The sequence below is a fragment of the Hippocampus guttulatus genome, chromosome 12, assembly GCF_054856545.1.
Source record: "Hippocampus guttulatus isolate MCC_2025c chromosome 12, RoL_Hgut_1.0, whole genome shotgun sequence".
Lineage (NCBI taxonomy): Eukaryota > Metazoa > Chordata > Actinopteri > Syngnathiformes > Syngnathidae > Hippocampus > Hippocampus guttulatus.
The window spans coordinates 10,359,345-10,374,403 of NC_141272.1; the positions used below are offsets into that span (position 1 = coordinate 10,359,345).

The 15,059-nt window shown below is 40.7% G+C and overlaps 1 protein-coding gene and 1 long non-coding RNA gene across 2 annotated transcripts; one reads left to right on the forward strand and one right to left on the reverse strand.

The window, feature by feature from the left end:
- The first annotated feature begins 1,018 nt into the window (after positions 1 to 1,018).
- On the forward strand, positions 1,019 to 5,592 carry LOC147197334 (uncharacterized). The gene is made up of 4 exons (XR_015102558.1): positions 1,019 to 1,195; positions 3,595 to 3,729; positions 3,809 to 3,836; positions 3,927 to 5,592. It is a non-coding gene; the product is annotated as an uncharacterized LOC147197334 (long non-coding RNA).
- A 155-nt stretch (positions 5,593 to 5,747) lies between these two features.
- Positions 5,748 to 12,800, reverse strand: il10ra (interleukin 10 receptor, alpha). The gene is made up of 7 exons (XM_086126339.1): positions 12,496 to 12,800; positions 10,961 to 11,081; positions 10,684 to 10,853; positions 9,981 to 10,132; positions 9,742 to 9,904; positions 8,572 to 8,690; positions 5,748 to 7,642 (listed from the first exon to the last, which is right to left on the reverse strand). The coding sequence occupies exons 1-7, from the start codon at positions 12,587 to 12,589 to the stop codon at positions 6,890 to 6,892; spliced, it is 1,572 nt and encodes a 523-aa protein (XP_085982465.1). The 5' UTR covers positions 12,590 to 12,800; the 3' UTR covers positions 5,748 to 6,889.
- Between the last annotated feature and the right edge of the window lie 2,259 nt (positions 12,801 to 15,059).

The window sequence follows — 15,059 nt, forward strand, 5'->3', positions numbered from 1 at the left end:
ACAACAATTTCCCAATGGCCACCGCAACCCTGGCGGACACGCCCACAGCATTGAAGAGTGGACACGGTGGCTTACTTTGCCTCATTTTATAAACTTTTTTTTTTCATTCAAATTCAACAGGATTGTTAATAACACTCTTCTCGGTGGTGTGTCAAATTTAGAAAACATGTATATTACTTTCAAGGACTTTCATAACAATTTTATGGAACATGTTGACATAAAAAGTGCAGATTCGTTTTTTTGTTATTATTATTATCATTATTATTAACTTAGCTGAGAGGTTTTTTTCTTGTAATGATGTTATCAGCCGCCCCCTCGCCAACAGATGAAGTCAGTTGCTGTCACCTGAGGGATGGAAAGTGTACTGCTGTGCACATCATGCAAACTCAGTGATCGACACTGATACTCCATGACATCATCTTTCAGGTACACATTTTATGACTTTAAATGTCATAGTCTTTCCTGGAAATGTACCTCAACAAAACCACTGATTTAGCAAAAAAAATCATTTTATCTGTGTGTACAGGTAGTTGTTCAAAAAAAAAAAAGGCTAAAAAGATATAGGACGACTGGCGTGATGATGAAAACTGATCACAAATGCACACAACACGAACGGGTTAACACTATTTTTTTTCTTCTCACTTATGCTTTAATATTGTTTCTGTCTTGTACGCTCAGTTGTATTTATAATTTAATTCCAAACAAATCTTGGACTCATGCTAATGACCTTTTTTATATGACGTCTTAAGATAGCTTCAGTGTCCCCACAGCCCTTCCAAACGGAATTTGTTTAAAACTTGAAAACATGAAAGTGAATTCATGCACAGAAGAGAATTGAGTTTATGCTCATGTGAGGGCTCCAAATGAGTGAATTAAATATTGCTACCTGGTATAATGGGTTGAATTGTCAAGAAAGTTGCCAATCACAACAAAGGAGCGTGTTCCACCTCCTACATTATCTTGTGAAAGGAAGGAACATGACAACAACAAAGCAGATGGACCGGTTTTTAAAAAATGCCAGCTATGGGGAACACCAACACTCAGACCTAAGATGTAGGAAGGAAGCACAGAACCCAAATACGGTTTTCATCTTTAAAAACTGATCTATCGTTTATCGGATAGGTACTTTGCTGAAGTCAAGCTAGGAGAGGCGACATCGGAAGGTTCACAAGGTCCTCCGCGATGGGCAATAATGGTAAGACAATGCTTTGGACTTGTTTTTTTTTTCTTTGTGTAGTGTGATCACATGGCGTGACTCTGACACACTTCTTTGATGTTCAACAAGTTTTACTGAGATTTTGGATAGCTATGTGGACAGTTTAATATTACACTTTTTTTTAGACAGTCACCTAAATGAATGTGAATTATGACTTCAACAGTGATATAACATCCCGCTTTATAATGACAATGCTCAGTTTATATTGACCATGTCAGAGAGGTCACATTATGATGTATTACCGTGGTTGTATCATATCCTATACTTGTCTTTAAAAAAAAAATCATTATTAATATTGTTATTATGTTAAGTAACCAATACGAATCTAATGCAAATAGACAAGTGTGTGATCCATAAGCAGTATTTCCAGAAATGGTCGCCGTGGGCATTTAGTTACTGAACTGCTGACAGGGGTTGGCATCTATTGTGTTGGGCATGGTATTTTTTTTAAATGCTATCAAGCAAATAGCTGTGTACTTCAATTTAAGACAGATTAAAGTGTATCCATCCATCCATCCATTTTCCGATCCGCTTTATCCTCACACGGGTCGCGGGGGGTGCCGGAGCCGATCCCAGCCGTCTTCGGGCAGTCGGTGGAGGGCACCCTGAACCGTTTGCCAGCCAATCGCAGGGCACGCAGAGACGAACAACCATCCGCACTCACACCTGGGGACAATTTTAGACTGTTTAATTAGCCTGCCATGCACGTTTTTGAAATGTGGGAGGCCCAGATTCAAGTGTAGTTTAAGACAAAATAAAAAGGACGGTTATAAAATGCAGTCACATTACAAAAAGTGAGGCTGACTCAGTTGACACATACTGTGTCTCCGAGCAATGTCAAATGATCACATCAAAATTTTCCGGAACGCTTACGTCACTTAAAAATGCCACATAGCTAAAGATTAGATCTTTAATGCTGTGTGGGGAACTTGTTGACAAAATGTGGTACATTTTCAAACACTAATTGATCTCATCCACGATATGATGATTAATTGCTAGTGTCTATGCCGCAGATTTTTAGAAAAGGTGTTTTTCATGGGGTTTTATAATATACAGGCAAGTCTGAATTTCGAGTTGTGTGCCTTCAGTGTTTGCTGTGCCACAACGTGCTGGGGAGCAATGGCTTCTACGACAAGAGATGCTGCGTAATGAAACGCAGGAAGAAGAGGGAGAGAAGGTAGCGATAGTTGTTACCACAGGGCAGAAACAATACAGTGTATGCATTCGGGCATTGGCAGTTTGTCGTATGTGCAATCTGTGTGGCCATACAGGGCGGCTTGGTACGTGAATTGGTTTGATGAAATTTTGCGCCCCCTTGTGGAGACATAAGGGGCTTTTCAGGTTTTTGTTAGAAATGTGGAAGTCGCACACACGCAGGGCGCCATTTATTTTACGACTGCCACTGCCTGTGAGCATTATGCTACGCAATATTCTACTGTTCGCCCATTTTTGTCATTTATGTTAGCATTAAGATAGAGGCCTGTTATTGGAATTCAGTGATTCTCAAGGTGTACCACGAGTGGTACGTGTGCCGCCTCTTGTCAAGTAGAATGCGAAGGATTCACTGAATTAAATGGTTGAAACTGTGCATGTTCCAGTTCTACTCCGCCACTGTATTTTAACGTTGGTCATTACGGTGGTAAAAAGTTTGAGACCCACTGTGGTAGATTTGTATGGATCAATGGAACATTTGGGTGTTTCGTTATACAACGTTTAATTGTAATGTTTACAGTAAAATGAGGGGCATGTTTTAATAAGTTCGAGTGTGTTCAAAGCATGGTGGAGGGTTAGAACTACAGTATTACAAAATAATTGCATGCGCTCTATATATTGTGTTCACCAATCGTGGGTGGGTCTGGAATGTAACTCCTGTCATAAAGGGTGCTTTACTGTAAAATGGCAGGCCTCGCTAGGTACGACTGTTTGAGTTAGCAACTGTTAGCTCAATTTGTGTCTCTTGATGAAGATGGCATCTATGAAGCTGATAACGATAGTCCCTCGTTTCTCTACTTGAAGGAGGTATTTGTCATAAGTGGATCGGGTACCCAACGACCAATTGGGACGGTGTCTTATTAAAGTGCCGACTTCTGTATCGGAGGAAATGCGGCAATCAAATCAAGGCCTCTTCTCTTCAAATAGACTGCAGTTGAGTAAATCAACGCTCCTGGCAACTATCTGCTTTGGGATAGTGAAGGATCTGTTTGGGTTTCTAAATGGCGATGCAGTTCTTGCACCACTTCACCACTGCGGATTAAAATCCAAATAATAAACAACTGGATGAATCCATATCTCTTTGACAGCGTCACTCAAAACAGAGCAAGCAATCGACCAATTCTTTCGCAAATGTATCATTTCTGTGTGTGTGTGTGTGTTGTCAGGCAGTAGGGTAAACCCCACGGCGGTGGGAGTAGCTGTGGGCTTCGGTATCCTCGCCATCCTCTTCACCATCGCCATTGTGCAGTTCTGCTACAAGTACAAGTGCAAATCCTGTAAAAACTGCTGCAAGAAGAAAGGTGAGTGAGCAGGAAACCCCTTTTCCTCTTCACTTTTGTTCTCAACGATCACATGAGAACCTTGGTTTTGTCTCTTCAGAACGCCCGCTGACGGACAGAGTGCTCATGTGAGTATATTATGCGCATAAATGAAATTCTTTTTCAAAGGGTTTGATATGCATGAGTACAACTGAGAATTTGTCACTTTCTCTCCACAGCAAAATCGGCTTAAAAAAGTCTCGCCCTCCTTTCACCATTAGCGGCTTCAAAAAATGACCTGTCTTTGTCCTTGGAGGGAAAAAAAATAGATTTTCCGAATTATTAGGATTGATATTTGAAGGGAATGAAAGGGAATTCACCATAAAAGTTGCCTGGACACTTTGTATGATGTGACCAGTTAAATGTCGCGGTGTACTGCAACTTTCTCCTGTGTATAGACTCCCTGCCTGTTTTGAAAATAGGACGACTACAATGAGGCGCGGAGACTGTTGATATTGGTCCCTTAGCCAATAAGGATGCAGAACACAATGCCGTGTGAAAAAAATAAAATGCACAGAAAAAAATTCGCGAAAGATGAACTATGTTATAGCGAGGGATTACTGTCAAAAAAAATGTAACAACCACATTGGTAAAAATGAAGTGTGTTTCATTTGATCAAGCTGGAGAACGCAAGCAACAGGAAGTTGCTCACCTCCAACTTTAACACATCTGCTCCCTTTCTGATATAGTCGTGGAACTTCAATGACTCATTGCTTTTCTCATAATATGACTCTGAAAAATGTTTGAGATACCTCGGCTGATTAAAAAAAAAACACCACCTCCAAAGGTCATAGCTTTCTGTCTTCAAGATCTTCATTGCAAAAAAATAATAATAATAACGATAATGATTTGCAGTAATTTATAACTTAATTTTGGAGGGATTGCTCTATTTTAATTTTAACTTTAAATGCAGAGTGAAATGCTCCATTGACATGGTGGTAGTACATCGTTAAAAACACACACACACACACACACACACACACATTTACACGTTAAAAGAACAAGTAACTTTGCCTTCGGAAAGGCCGCTAGCCTCATAATAACACACAATATAAAATGCCATAGACGGGCTAATGATAAGCATTGGTGTCTTGCTGCTATAACCTTTTAAGGAATGGATATTTGAAAACAGTGGAACGTGATGCTGTAATACTGCAGCTTACTGGGGAGTTTTGACTGGTTCCATTTCCATGTATCTGTATGGGTGGCTAAAGCACACACAACCAGAGGGAGCAGCACAATGTCCGTTGAATTGAAACAAAAAAAAATATATATATGTCAAAAATGTTGAATTCTTTACATTCTATTTAATTATGTAATTACTGAGCATTTTGATAAAATACAAAATGAGTGCTATGAAAAGGATTAATAACAATTTTGTTGTTTGTCAGGGGTGCGGGGGGGGGCCTGATGTGGACGAATGGCATTTTCGTAAATGTTAATGGGTAATGATGAATTGAGATATGACTGTTGTGAGTTATGAGTGGGGTCATGGATAAAATTAAACTTTTTTTTTCCCGAGGTACCACTGTGTATGTATATACCTATTTGGAAATATGATTAATGTAATTAAAATATGAAATGTTATTTTATTAAAATAAAAGCATCATAGTTCCAATTTTTAACAACACCTATCCAAATTATTTTATTTTCATTTACATTTCTAAAATAGATAATTATTTTTTGTTTGTGTCATGGTATTTTACGTGAAAAAAAGTCCACAAGTTATTTTTATGGGGATAAAACAATGTATAATGTAAACTAATCTAACCGTAAGGGTACATGCTTTTTATTGGCCAATAATAATTGAAAAATCTGCATTAATAAAATGTTTTTTGCTCTAGATTGGATGAGTCTGTTGACTTCTTTTAAAACAAGCTGTTTCTTGAAAGAGGAAACGATATCCTCTCAAGCCGCATTTCTGTTTCTGTGGGAGGATTTGAATGGGGCGAAGTCATGTTCAGTGTCTCGTGTCAGTGTGAAATCAACACATCAAGGCATTTTCAGTTCACATGGCTTGTATTTAAAAAAAATAAATATTTCAAACAAAGAATGATGAGACATAATTACAGTTAATCTCAGGTATATACAGGGTGACTACAAATGTTCTTGACATTTGGAAAAAAACAAAATAAATAGGTGTGTTTTTAAAAACACATCAGATTAAGAGTTCCCTAAAAATGGCTAATCCTCATGGAAATGCACACGTCTGGTAGTAGAGCATTTTATTGACGAATAGCCATTTTTTTACAGATAGATGTGACAGAGTTTGGATCTTTGTTCCTTGACGTCCTTTGTTTGTCTCTATATAACCTTGAGTTACTCGTTCTTAGAACGTTAAGCCTTTTATGCACTGCCGCGTCCAGCCCAGCCACTTCGCCACTTTCATCTCCTGTCGGCTTCTGGGTCCAAATTCAGTTCCTCAAGTGGCACTCAAAGTATTTCTCTGTTTCCCCGAGAAGGATTTGCAAGTGGGATTGCAAGTTTGTGTTTCCCGTTCCCTGTCCTTGAATACAACACATCTAGGCCTTTTCATTTCACATGGCTTCCATTTAAAACACTCAGCGTATATAAACATTTTTAGTGGGTTATAGAATTTTTAAACAGTTTCATTTTTATCAGGTCAGTTTAGAAAAAAAAAATTCAAAGTGAAATAATGACACTTGGGGTATGTTTATTGCGGTCAAATGTTAAAAGTGGTCAAATGTGACCCCCAACTGTACGAAAGGGTTAAGTATACTTTGGAAGAAGGGAAATGTTTCTGCCATCATGTGTGGCCCTGACACGTCAATTGATCTTGAGCAAAATGCAATGTCAAAACACTTCTCACAGTTTCTGCCTGTGAGAGTTGAGGCAAGACCCAAGAAACAAACCGTCACACGTTGTCTGCGTACATTTCCACAATGCTTTCACTTCCGGCCCACTTCCCTTTCGGCAGATGCGAGACATTCCGTTGAAAAGCGCCTTAACTTTTACATTTCCTTCCTATAAGCATATTTTTGCTTGTATTTCTTTCGCACATTTCCCCCCCCCCCCTTCAACATCCTCCATCCCTCGCCCACAACTTACTCAGAAAGGGAGTATTATTCCAAAGCAGCATCCATTTTTGTCAGTATATTTTGAAAGGTGTCCCGATAGTGAATCAGTCAGTATCCAGCTGCAAGTCACAAAGCGAAATGGCCACAGTTTTCATGTTAAGGTCCATCCCTTGTGTCAGGGCTGTTAACAAAGGGAAACCCTCTGTTGTTTCTGCCTGCGTCCTTTTTGAAAAGTCTTCTATGCTCGGGTGGCTTATGTGCTTTGGAATCGCTGTAGCCTCATCGGCGATGCGTTTCAGGCACCAGGAGCACTGAGCTGCACCGGAGCAGATACATGACTGAGGTCCCGCACGGTAGCCCGAGACCACGACAGCCAAAAGTGGACTCGGAAGGATCTGTTTCGACACCTCGTCGTGACGACTCTGCAGTGGAGGGCTTTGCCTGCGATAACTGTCAAACTCTTTGAGGGATCCACTCTCCTGTCCCATTGCGATCACGGTAGTGGATTCCAATCGGCAGCCGAGTCCCGCTCCGCTGTCCTTCCGCTTCATCTGAACCGTGTCATCCCGATGGGGATACACCGTCCCTCCCATGCTCCCACAACCGCTATCCTCTTGGCTGCGCTGTGGGCTTCTTTCTTGTTTTTCTGTAGGGTTGCACTCCATGCTAACACCGCTGTCCAGGCTCGTCCTGTCGTCGTGATTTTTCAAAATGCCAGGTGCAGCCTTGTTTTGAGGGATTTCTGCGGAGCTTTTAGTTTCCTTTCTGCTACTGGAGAGGAACCAACCTTTGTCTGTGACCATTTCCATTGGCCCTTCTGAGAAAATGAGGGGATGCCAGCCATGCACAGGGGATTTCTAGGAAGAGAGAAGAGAGAATGAGCCTTATTAATATTCAAATTGTGGCCTTTAAGATATTTTACTCTGCTGTTTTTTGTTTTTTTTAATTGTGACCACTACACATCATCCACTTCTCGCATGTCATAGCCTCTGATTGAGATTAGAAGGGAATTTAATTGAAGTTAAACGTACTCTTCAGTAAATCACCTCTCCGAGCCTTTATACAGCATTAAAGTCCCTGTAGAGTAAAAATAAATGTCTCCTAAATTGGACATTGGCAGTATGGTAGTCGACTGATTGGCATGTCCGCCTCACAGTGCAGATGTCGTTGGTTCGAATCTGGCTCCGGCCTTCCTGTGTGAAGTTTGTATGATCTCCCCGTGCCTGTGCAGCTTTTCTACGGTTCCCTCCCACATTGCGAAAACTTGCATAGTAGGTTGATTGAACACTCTAAATTGTCCCGAGGTGTGACTGTGAGCACGAATGGTTCTTTGTCTCCGTGTGCCCTACGATTGGCTGTCGGCCAGTTCAGGGTGTACCCCGCCTGCTGCCCTAAGATGGCTGGGATCGGCTCCACCACACCCACAGCCATCGTGAGGATAAGCAGATTAGATAATGGATGGATGGATAAATTTGCAAGAGCACAGAGTTGAAGAGTTGTTAACAAGCCTGCAAAATTTGAATGATTAATGTAACCAAACATATAAAATGAGGGTTCAAAAATTATGAAACTTTTCCACTCTCAGACTCCGTGGGGGTTTTTCCCTCACCGTGTTGTTTCATGGCTTTTCTATGCCGCGACAACAAGGCATTCTAAAGTGGCCACGTAAGGACCCCTTGTATAGCAAGAGGTGTTTTGAGGACTCTCCTGCCCCTCACCCATATTTTCTAACGACCAAAATATGGTCACCTGGCATTAACTGTGAGAATATTCTCTGTTTACATACCAATCCAGCAGGCATTTTCGCTGGACGTTTCAGGTGACAAAGCAGACCGATTGCCGAAATGGTGGCCACAGCCAACACGCCCACAACCGTCAGGGATGACACCGAAATTATGAACCATTCTGGAAAGAAGCACAAATGGTTTACTTTAAATGATCGTCCCAACTGAATTGTGCTTCATAATACAATAAGGTGTTTGGAAGACAAGAAGCAATTGCTCCACTAGCCTGTTAGCATAGCTCGAGAGGGTAAGATAAACGAGAGCGTGGATGCTCATTATATACTGTATGTATATCGCGATCTACCGGTTGATTGCGGACATTAAAAAAAAATGGATGTCGGCCTATTCCATTCTGTCACTTGATTGATATACAGGACAACCAGTCAGATGACAACTGAATTTTGACCATTAAGGTCGAATTTAGGTCACCGCGTATTCGTTAACAATGGCGCTAAGCACAGCAAAATTTACAAGCTAGTCAGTGAATTACCTTTTAAGTCCTTGCTTATGGTCCTTAAAATGAGTGAGGGAGCTGGCCCAAATAAGAAGGCAAAAACATTCATACGGAATGGGAGGTGTCATATTCGAAGTGTGTTTGCCTCATCTGCTAGTCTACCAAAATTCCCAAGAAGGGAAATGGGGAGCGTCATTTTCGGACTATTCGTGAAAAATACAACACCGACTTCCTGCCGAAAAACCAGCTGTACAGCAGTCATTTTTCACTCAACAAATTCAAAAGTGAAATCCGCCCCCTTGTACCCTGGAACAATAAATAAGGACTCAACCAATACATATTCTCAAAAGCATTTTTTTACATTGTGTTACATAAATCAATTCGAGGGAATTTGTAAAATTAGGAAGTTGAAAACAGTGAAGAACAGAACTTTGTTTTCAAATGCTGATGTTAACATGAGCTGTTGAGTTTCTGTGCTAGCAAGGTAACTCACCAACAAGGTAACTCACCAACAAGTTAACGTAGAAAAATAGAGAGTCGTTTATCGTTTTCCAGTTTTGACTTAGTTTTATTATACGGTGTTTAAATTCTGTTTTTAGTTTTAAAGTAGTTAATAATGTTAACAATGACTACAGAGTATAATATAATATTTTATAATGGTGAGAGTAATTTGCTATGGGGTAAAAAAAAATATCCTCTGCCATATTGTTTTGCTCACCTCGCTCTGGAAGAAGTAGACATTGCTTTGGGGATAAATTGCTCCTGGACAAAGCACCGTTTCCCTCCACCATGATACTGACGCAGTATTCGACTCCCCACCGGAGAGAATTGAAAGTTTTAGACCGCTGATCCACAGCATCTGTCAGGTATGCCATTGTCTCCTGTGAGATTAGAATGCCGATAAGATCGATGCATCATTTCGTCACTCATTTTCTGGCTTTTCCCTTCAAAACTTACTTTCACTTCATCGTTTCTGTTTTTTTCCTCCAGGTGGATGATGTAAGTAACCCCAAAGGGAAAGAGCCTTCTGAGGATAGGTTTTTGATGAACATGGACTGTTATTGTGCTGGAGGTAGCATATAATGTGAAGGAAGGAGCTTGCAGGTTGCCTGTGAGTTAAGAAAAGATGGAGTTAGATTGTTCGAACTAACAACTTAAATTATTCAATAACGGATCCTGGAGCAATGTTGGCTCCTGAAACTAAGGTTGTTTTTTTTAAATATCATGTCATATTGTTATGTAATAACATAGCTTAGCGTAATTCAATGCAGTGTAACTTAGCGACATAAGATAAACCGTGACCAGCGAATTGTTTTGGATACCATAATGCAACATAGCATCTGAAAACCTAACAGAAATGAGAAAAATCTTGGCAAAATATTAACAGCATAATTCAGTGCATTAAAAAAATGACGAGGGAAGGGATTTAGTTAATGTAATCAAATAAATATAAAATACTATGGGAACATGTCACATAGCACAACACAGCATATCAAAAATGAATATTAACAAAACATAAATTAACATGACGCCACATAGTTTAAAATAACTCATTGTAATTTGAATAAAAACACTTTTCCTGGGGAACTGTTATGGTTTACAACCCTAAATTTGGTAAAGGCTTCCACAACATAACATACGACAACATCGTGTTGCTTACTTGCATTTGGGAGGAATTTCTTCACCGTCCACAGTGACGTGTTGTTTCTGGCTACCGTCTGAACCTTGACCTTATAGCCACCTCCATAGTCATGTATGAGTGTGCTAAGGTCGCAGTAGGTATTTGTAATCCCTGTGCAGCTGAGCACCATCGCCCATTCACCGGCGAGCCTGACAGCACAAATCACATCTGTCAATAACTTAAATACTAACTTAACGTGAAAATACACTGATCTCGGTGACTAGGATGTCAAGTATTTTTAAAGTGGAAAACCTACTTTGCCATTTGCACATTGTACCGGATGTCAGACGTGGTGTTTCGGGGTTGATTCCAAAGGACAACCACCTCGCCATCCAGAATGTTCACAGACAGTGCGTCAACCCGAGGGACACCCATTCCTGTATTACGAAGAAAACCCCCCAGAAATCAACATTTTATATTCAATTAATATCAAAGCACAAGACAATTAAAAAAATAAAAATAATAACATCACAAAGAAAGTCATGAGCGGACCAGAAAGTTTTCTCGAATGCACCAAAAACTTTTCGATGTTCACAAGAAAACTTTTTCTGCTGCACATGAGAAAAATGCAGTACTTTATCGTTAGTTTACCCCATGTTCCGTTAGGGCACTGTTGTCAAAGTCAAGGCCCATGGGTCAAATTTGGCCCGCCATGTGATTTTATGTGGCCCGCGAAAGCAAAACATGTGTGTCACCTTCCATGACGCTTGTTAAAATCTGTACCGAAATGTCAAATTATCATGGGTAATAAATAATGTTGAAATTTTTTAACAATTTTATGACCCTGTTTACAATCGCTTGAACAATAATTAAGTAAACAGCAAATCGTAAATTGATTTCAACACTATTAATCCATCCATTTGTTGTGTACCAGTAATAAACATGAGATCATGGAACATTTGTTCAGTTTCACTGTCGTAACGGCCCTCAGAGGGAAGACGTCACCCCCGACAAAAATGACTCTCAAACATACAAGATAGTGGCCCTCGACGACCGGAGTTTGACATCTGTACTTTAGGAGCTCCTTATATCTTTCATTTTGCACTGTAGAAACTTCTAAAGCATTTACAGTATATGTCAATAAGGATTAAAAAGATATTGCTCCATTATGGAAATTGGTATAACATTATACATTATGGCAAAACTGAAGCATTGCAAAAGTGTGCGTGATGATCCTGTCTTGTTTGCTTTGTTTTCTAAGTCTCCAGCTGGCGAGTGGGCGTTCCCCCACAAGTCGCACCTGTCTCGAATCCGGCCTTGTTACCTGTCTGATTATGATCCTTGCTCACGACTTGGTCTCCGAGTGCTTTATTTTCTAGACGTTCTTGACATTTTGCCTCGTGGATTGTCGCCTTACTTTTTCGAAGTATCGTTGCACGTACAGTAAGTAGTTCTTGTTATAGTTCCGTTTGTATTCTCTCGTAGTGGATTTCCTTATCCTTTGAGTTTGACATGCTATTTACATTTTTCTCTGTCCTTGCCTTTTGCAAGCATTTTTGGTTTCTTTTCGCTTTTCCTGGTTCTTTGTTACCAGCGTCTTTCGTGGTACTTTGTTGGCCGTGCTTTTTTTTTTTTGGGCCAATTCTCTTGTCTGGGCCTACGTTTATGGAATCCAATTGTGTCCGGAACACTCCGGACATCCGACAGTGTGAACACTTTCCAGATGTATGTTAATACTGAAACTTTATTATTAGAGCACTCTAAAACCAACCACAATGGACGGAAAATGCTAAATATTAAAAATCAAATGTAAGACATTAGATATTTGACCATAACAAAAAGTATTGTTACCTGACACATAGCTGATGATAGAAAGAAGCACAAGAGCGAGAGCAAGTTTCTTGTTGCTCATAGCTATCCCTGGTGCTTTCACAGATGTCATCATTCAGTTCCAAAGTGTCATCATCCGAAAGCTTTTGATGTAGTCCCTTATTCCATGCACCATTGAGAACAATCGAACCAAACCGTTTCTGAGACTCGGCGGCTTCGAAGTGTTTGTGTTCGCCCGAGTCTTAAGAAGAAGAAAGAGGAGGCAGCTCGCTTTTCAAAGAGCTCTCCAAAAATCATCCACTGCTGAACTTCCCTCCTCCCCGTCACATGACTCGGTTCCTGCTGTAATGCTCACTCACAGGTCCCAACAAGATTTTAGCTTCCTCTTTTGCTTGTCCCTCTCATTGTATTGACTCTTCAGCAAGGCGTATGACGTAAAGAACTTCTGCAAAGGGCTTTCACAGAACATTTGTACATGTGACAAGACACTAAACTCGAGGACTTCCCCCGTTCATCTCGTTTCGAAAATGTGTTTCATGACCTACAATTCATTCCACAAGTACTTGCACAGTGTCAGAGGTTTTAGGATTTTGCCTTCACATAGCACCACAACTGATATAAAATAAAACAATATGTGATTGAAGCTTTCATTTAAGACATTTCACAAAAATATGGCACTTACCATTTAGGATTTACCGCTAAATATACATGCAGACACACACACACACACACACACACACACACACACACACACACACACACACACACACACATATGGTGGGTTGTTTTGTTTTCCTAACCCACTTACTGAGGAGCTGCGGATTTTTTGTTTTTGAGCAGTTAACCCAAGATTAATTGGGTGAATTACTTTGACCCATCCGATTGGGTTGAAGGTTGGATTTGGGCATGCTGAAGAGCTGAATCTGGTCACCATTTTAAACATTGTATAGAGAAGTTGAAGGAAATGTCGTCACCTTCCGAAAATAATGGTCTTTTTCCATTCATTCATTTTTTTTCAAAAATAATTATTCATTACAAATGAAACGAATGCAAGTATCAAGTACAATTTGAAATACATGATTTGGCAAAATGATCTGGACACTGACGGCTCTTTGGTGTTTGTGCCTCTTTGCACAGGGAGGAGAAATGATTCATATTTAATTACTCTATGATTTATTTTGTCTTTTTTTTTTCCCAAAGTGCAATTTGTATGGAATACCTACATCAGACCTCACAACCATATCTTCACACCACACCTCAAGATCTTTTTTTTTTACTCATTGATCATGTCTGTCTTCTGTTTCTACTAAATCTTATAAGGAAATGAGTCATATACTTTACTCTTCAAATGCACAAAAATGTAGAACTGTTGTTCAGATGGTTTCATCATTTCTTATTTCGGTATCGCTCATCCATTGCGGTCAATGCATTTGACTGAAAACATGTTTTACCCACTCTGGACTGAATATTTATTTCATCCATCCATCCATCCGTGATCCAATCCGTTTATCCTCACCAGGGTCGCGGGCGTGCTGGAGCCTATCCCAGCTGTCTTGGGGCAGTAGGCGGGGTACTCCCTTGTTGCCAGCCAATCGAAGGGTACACATAGATAAAACAAACATTCACCCTCACACCGAAGAACAATTTAGACAAGATAAGAAAACCTTTAATAGTCTGGAGAAATTCCCACTTCACAGCAGCAAAGTTATGAGAGGAAGAAGTAGAACATCCATCCATTCATCCATTTTCCGAACCGCTTGATCCTCACTTGGGTCGCGGGGGGTGCTGGAGCCTATCCCAGCCATCTCCGGGCAGTAGGCGGGGGACACCCTGAATCAGTTGCCAGCCAATCGCAGGGCACACAGAGACGAACAACCATCCACGCCCACACTCACACCTAGGGACAATTTCGACTGCTCAATCAGCCTGACATGCATGTTATTGGAATGTGGGAGGAAACCGGAGCACCCGGAGAAAACCCACGCAGGCCCGGGGAGAACATGCAAACTCCACACAGGGAGGCCGGAGCTGGAATCGAACCCGGTACCTCTGCACTGTGAAGCCGACGTGCTAATCACTGGACTACCGGGCCGCCCAGAAGTAGAACAACAAAATAAATAGGAGCTGCTGGAACTAGTGTCCCATTAATCTGCCATGCATGTTTTTGAAAAGTGGGAGGAAACTGGAGTACCCGGAGAAAACCCACACAGCTACGGGGAGAACATGCAAAACTCCACACAGGAAGGCCGGAGCTGGAATCGAACGCTGCATTTCTGTACTGTGAGGCGCACGTGCTAACCAGTCAAGCAGCATGCCGCGACTGAATATTTCACTTTTTCTTAAAGTCCCAAAAAGATCATGGTGGATCTTATTAGATCTTAATTTCTGATCAAGCAGATCAATTTAGCCCAGCTAGGGACACCTACTTCTTCACAGAAGGAGCTTCACCTCTATTCCAGAATTTGTCCACTGGGCAAGGGCAGCTTTTCTTCTTCTTTTTTTTTTCAAGTGAGGTTTTTGACATTCGGTTTATAAGGAAGAGTGTTTACTTTAAATGTGATTAACCTCAGTTTCCCCTTTGGTTT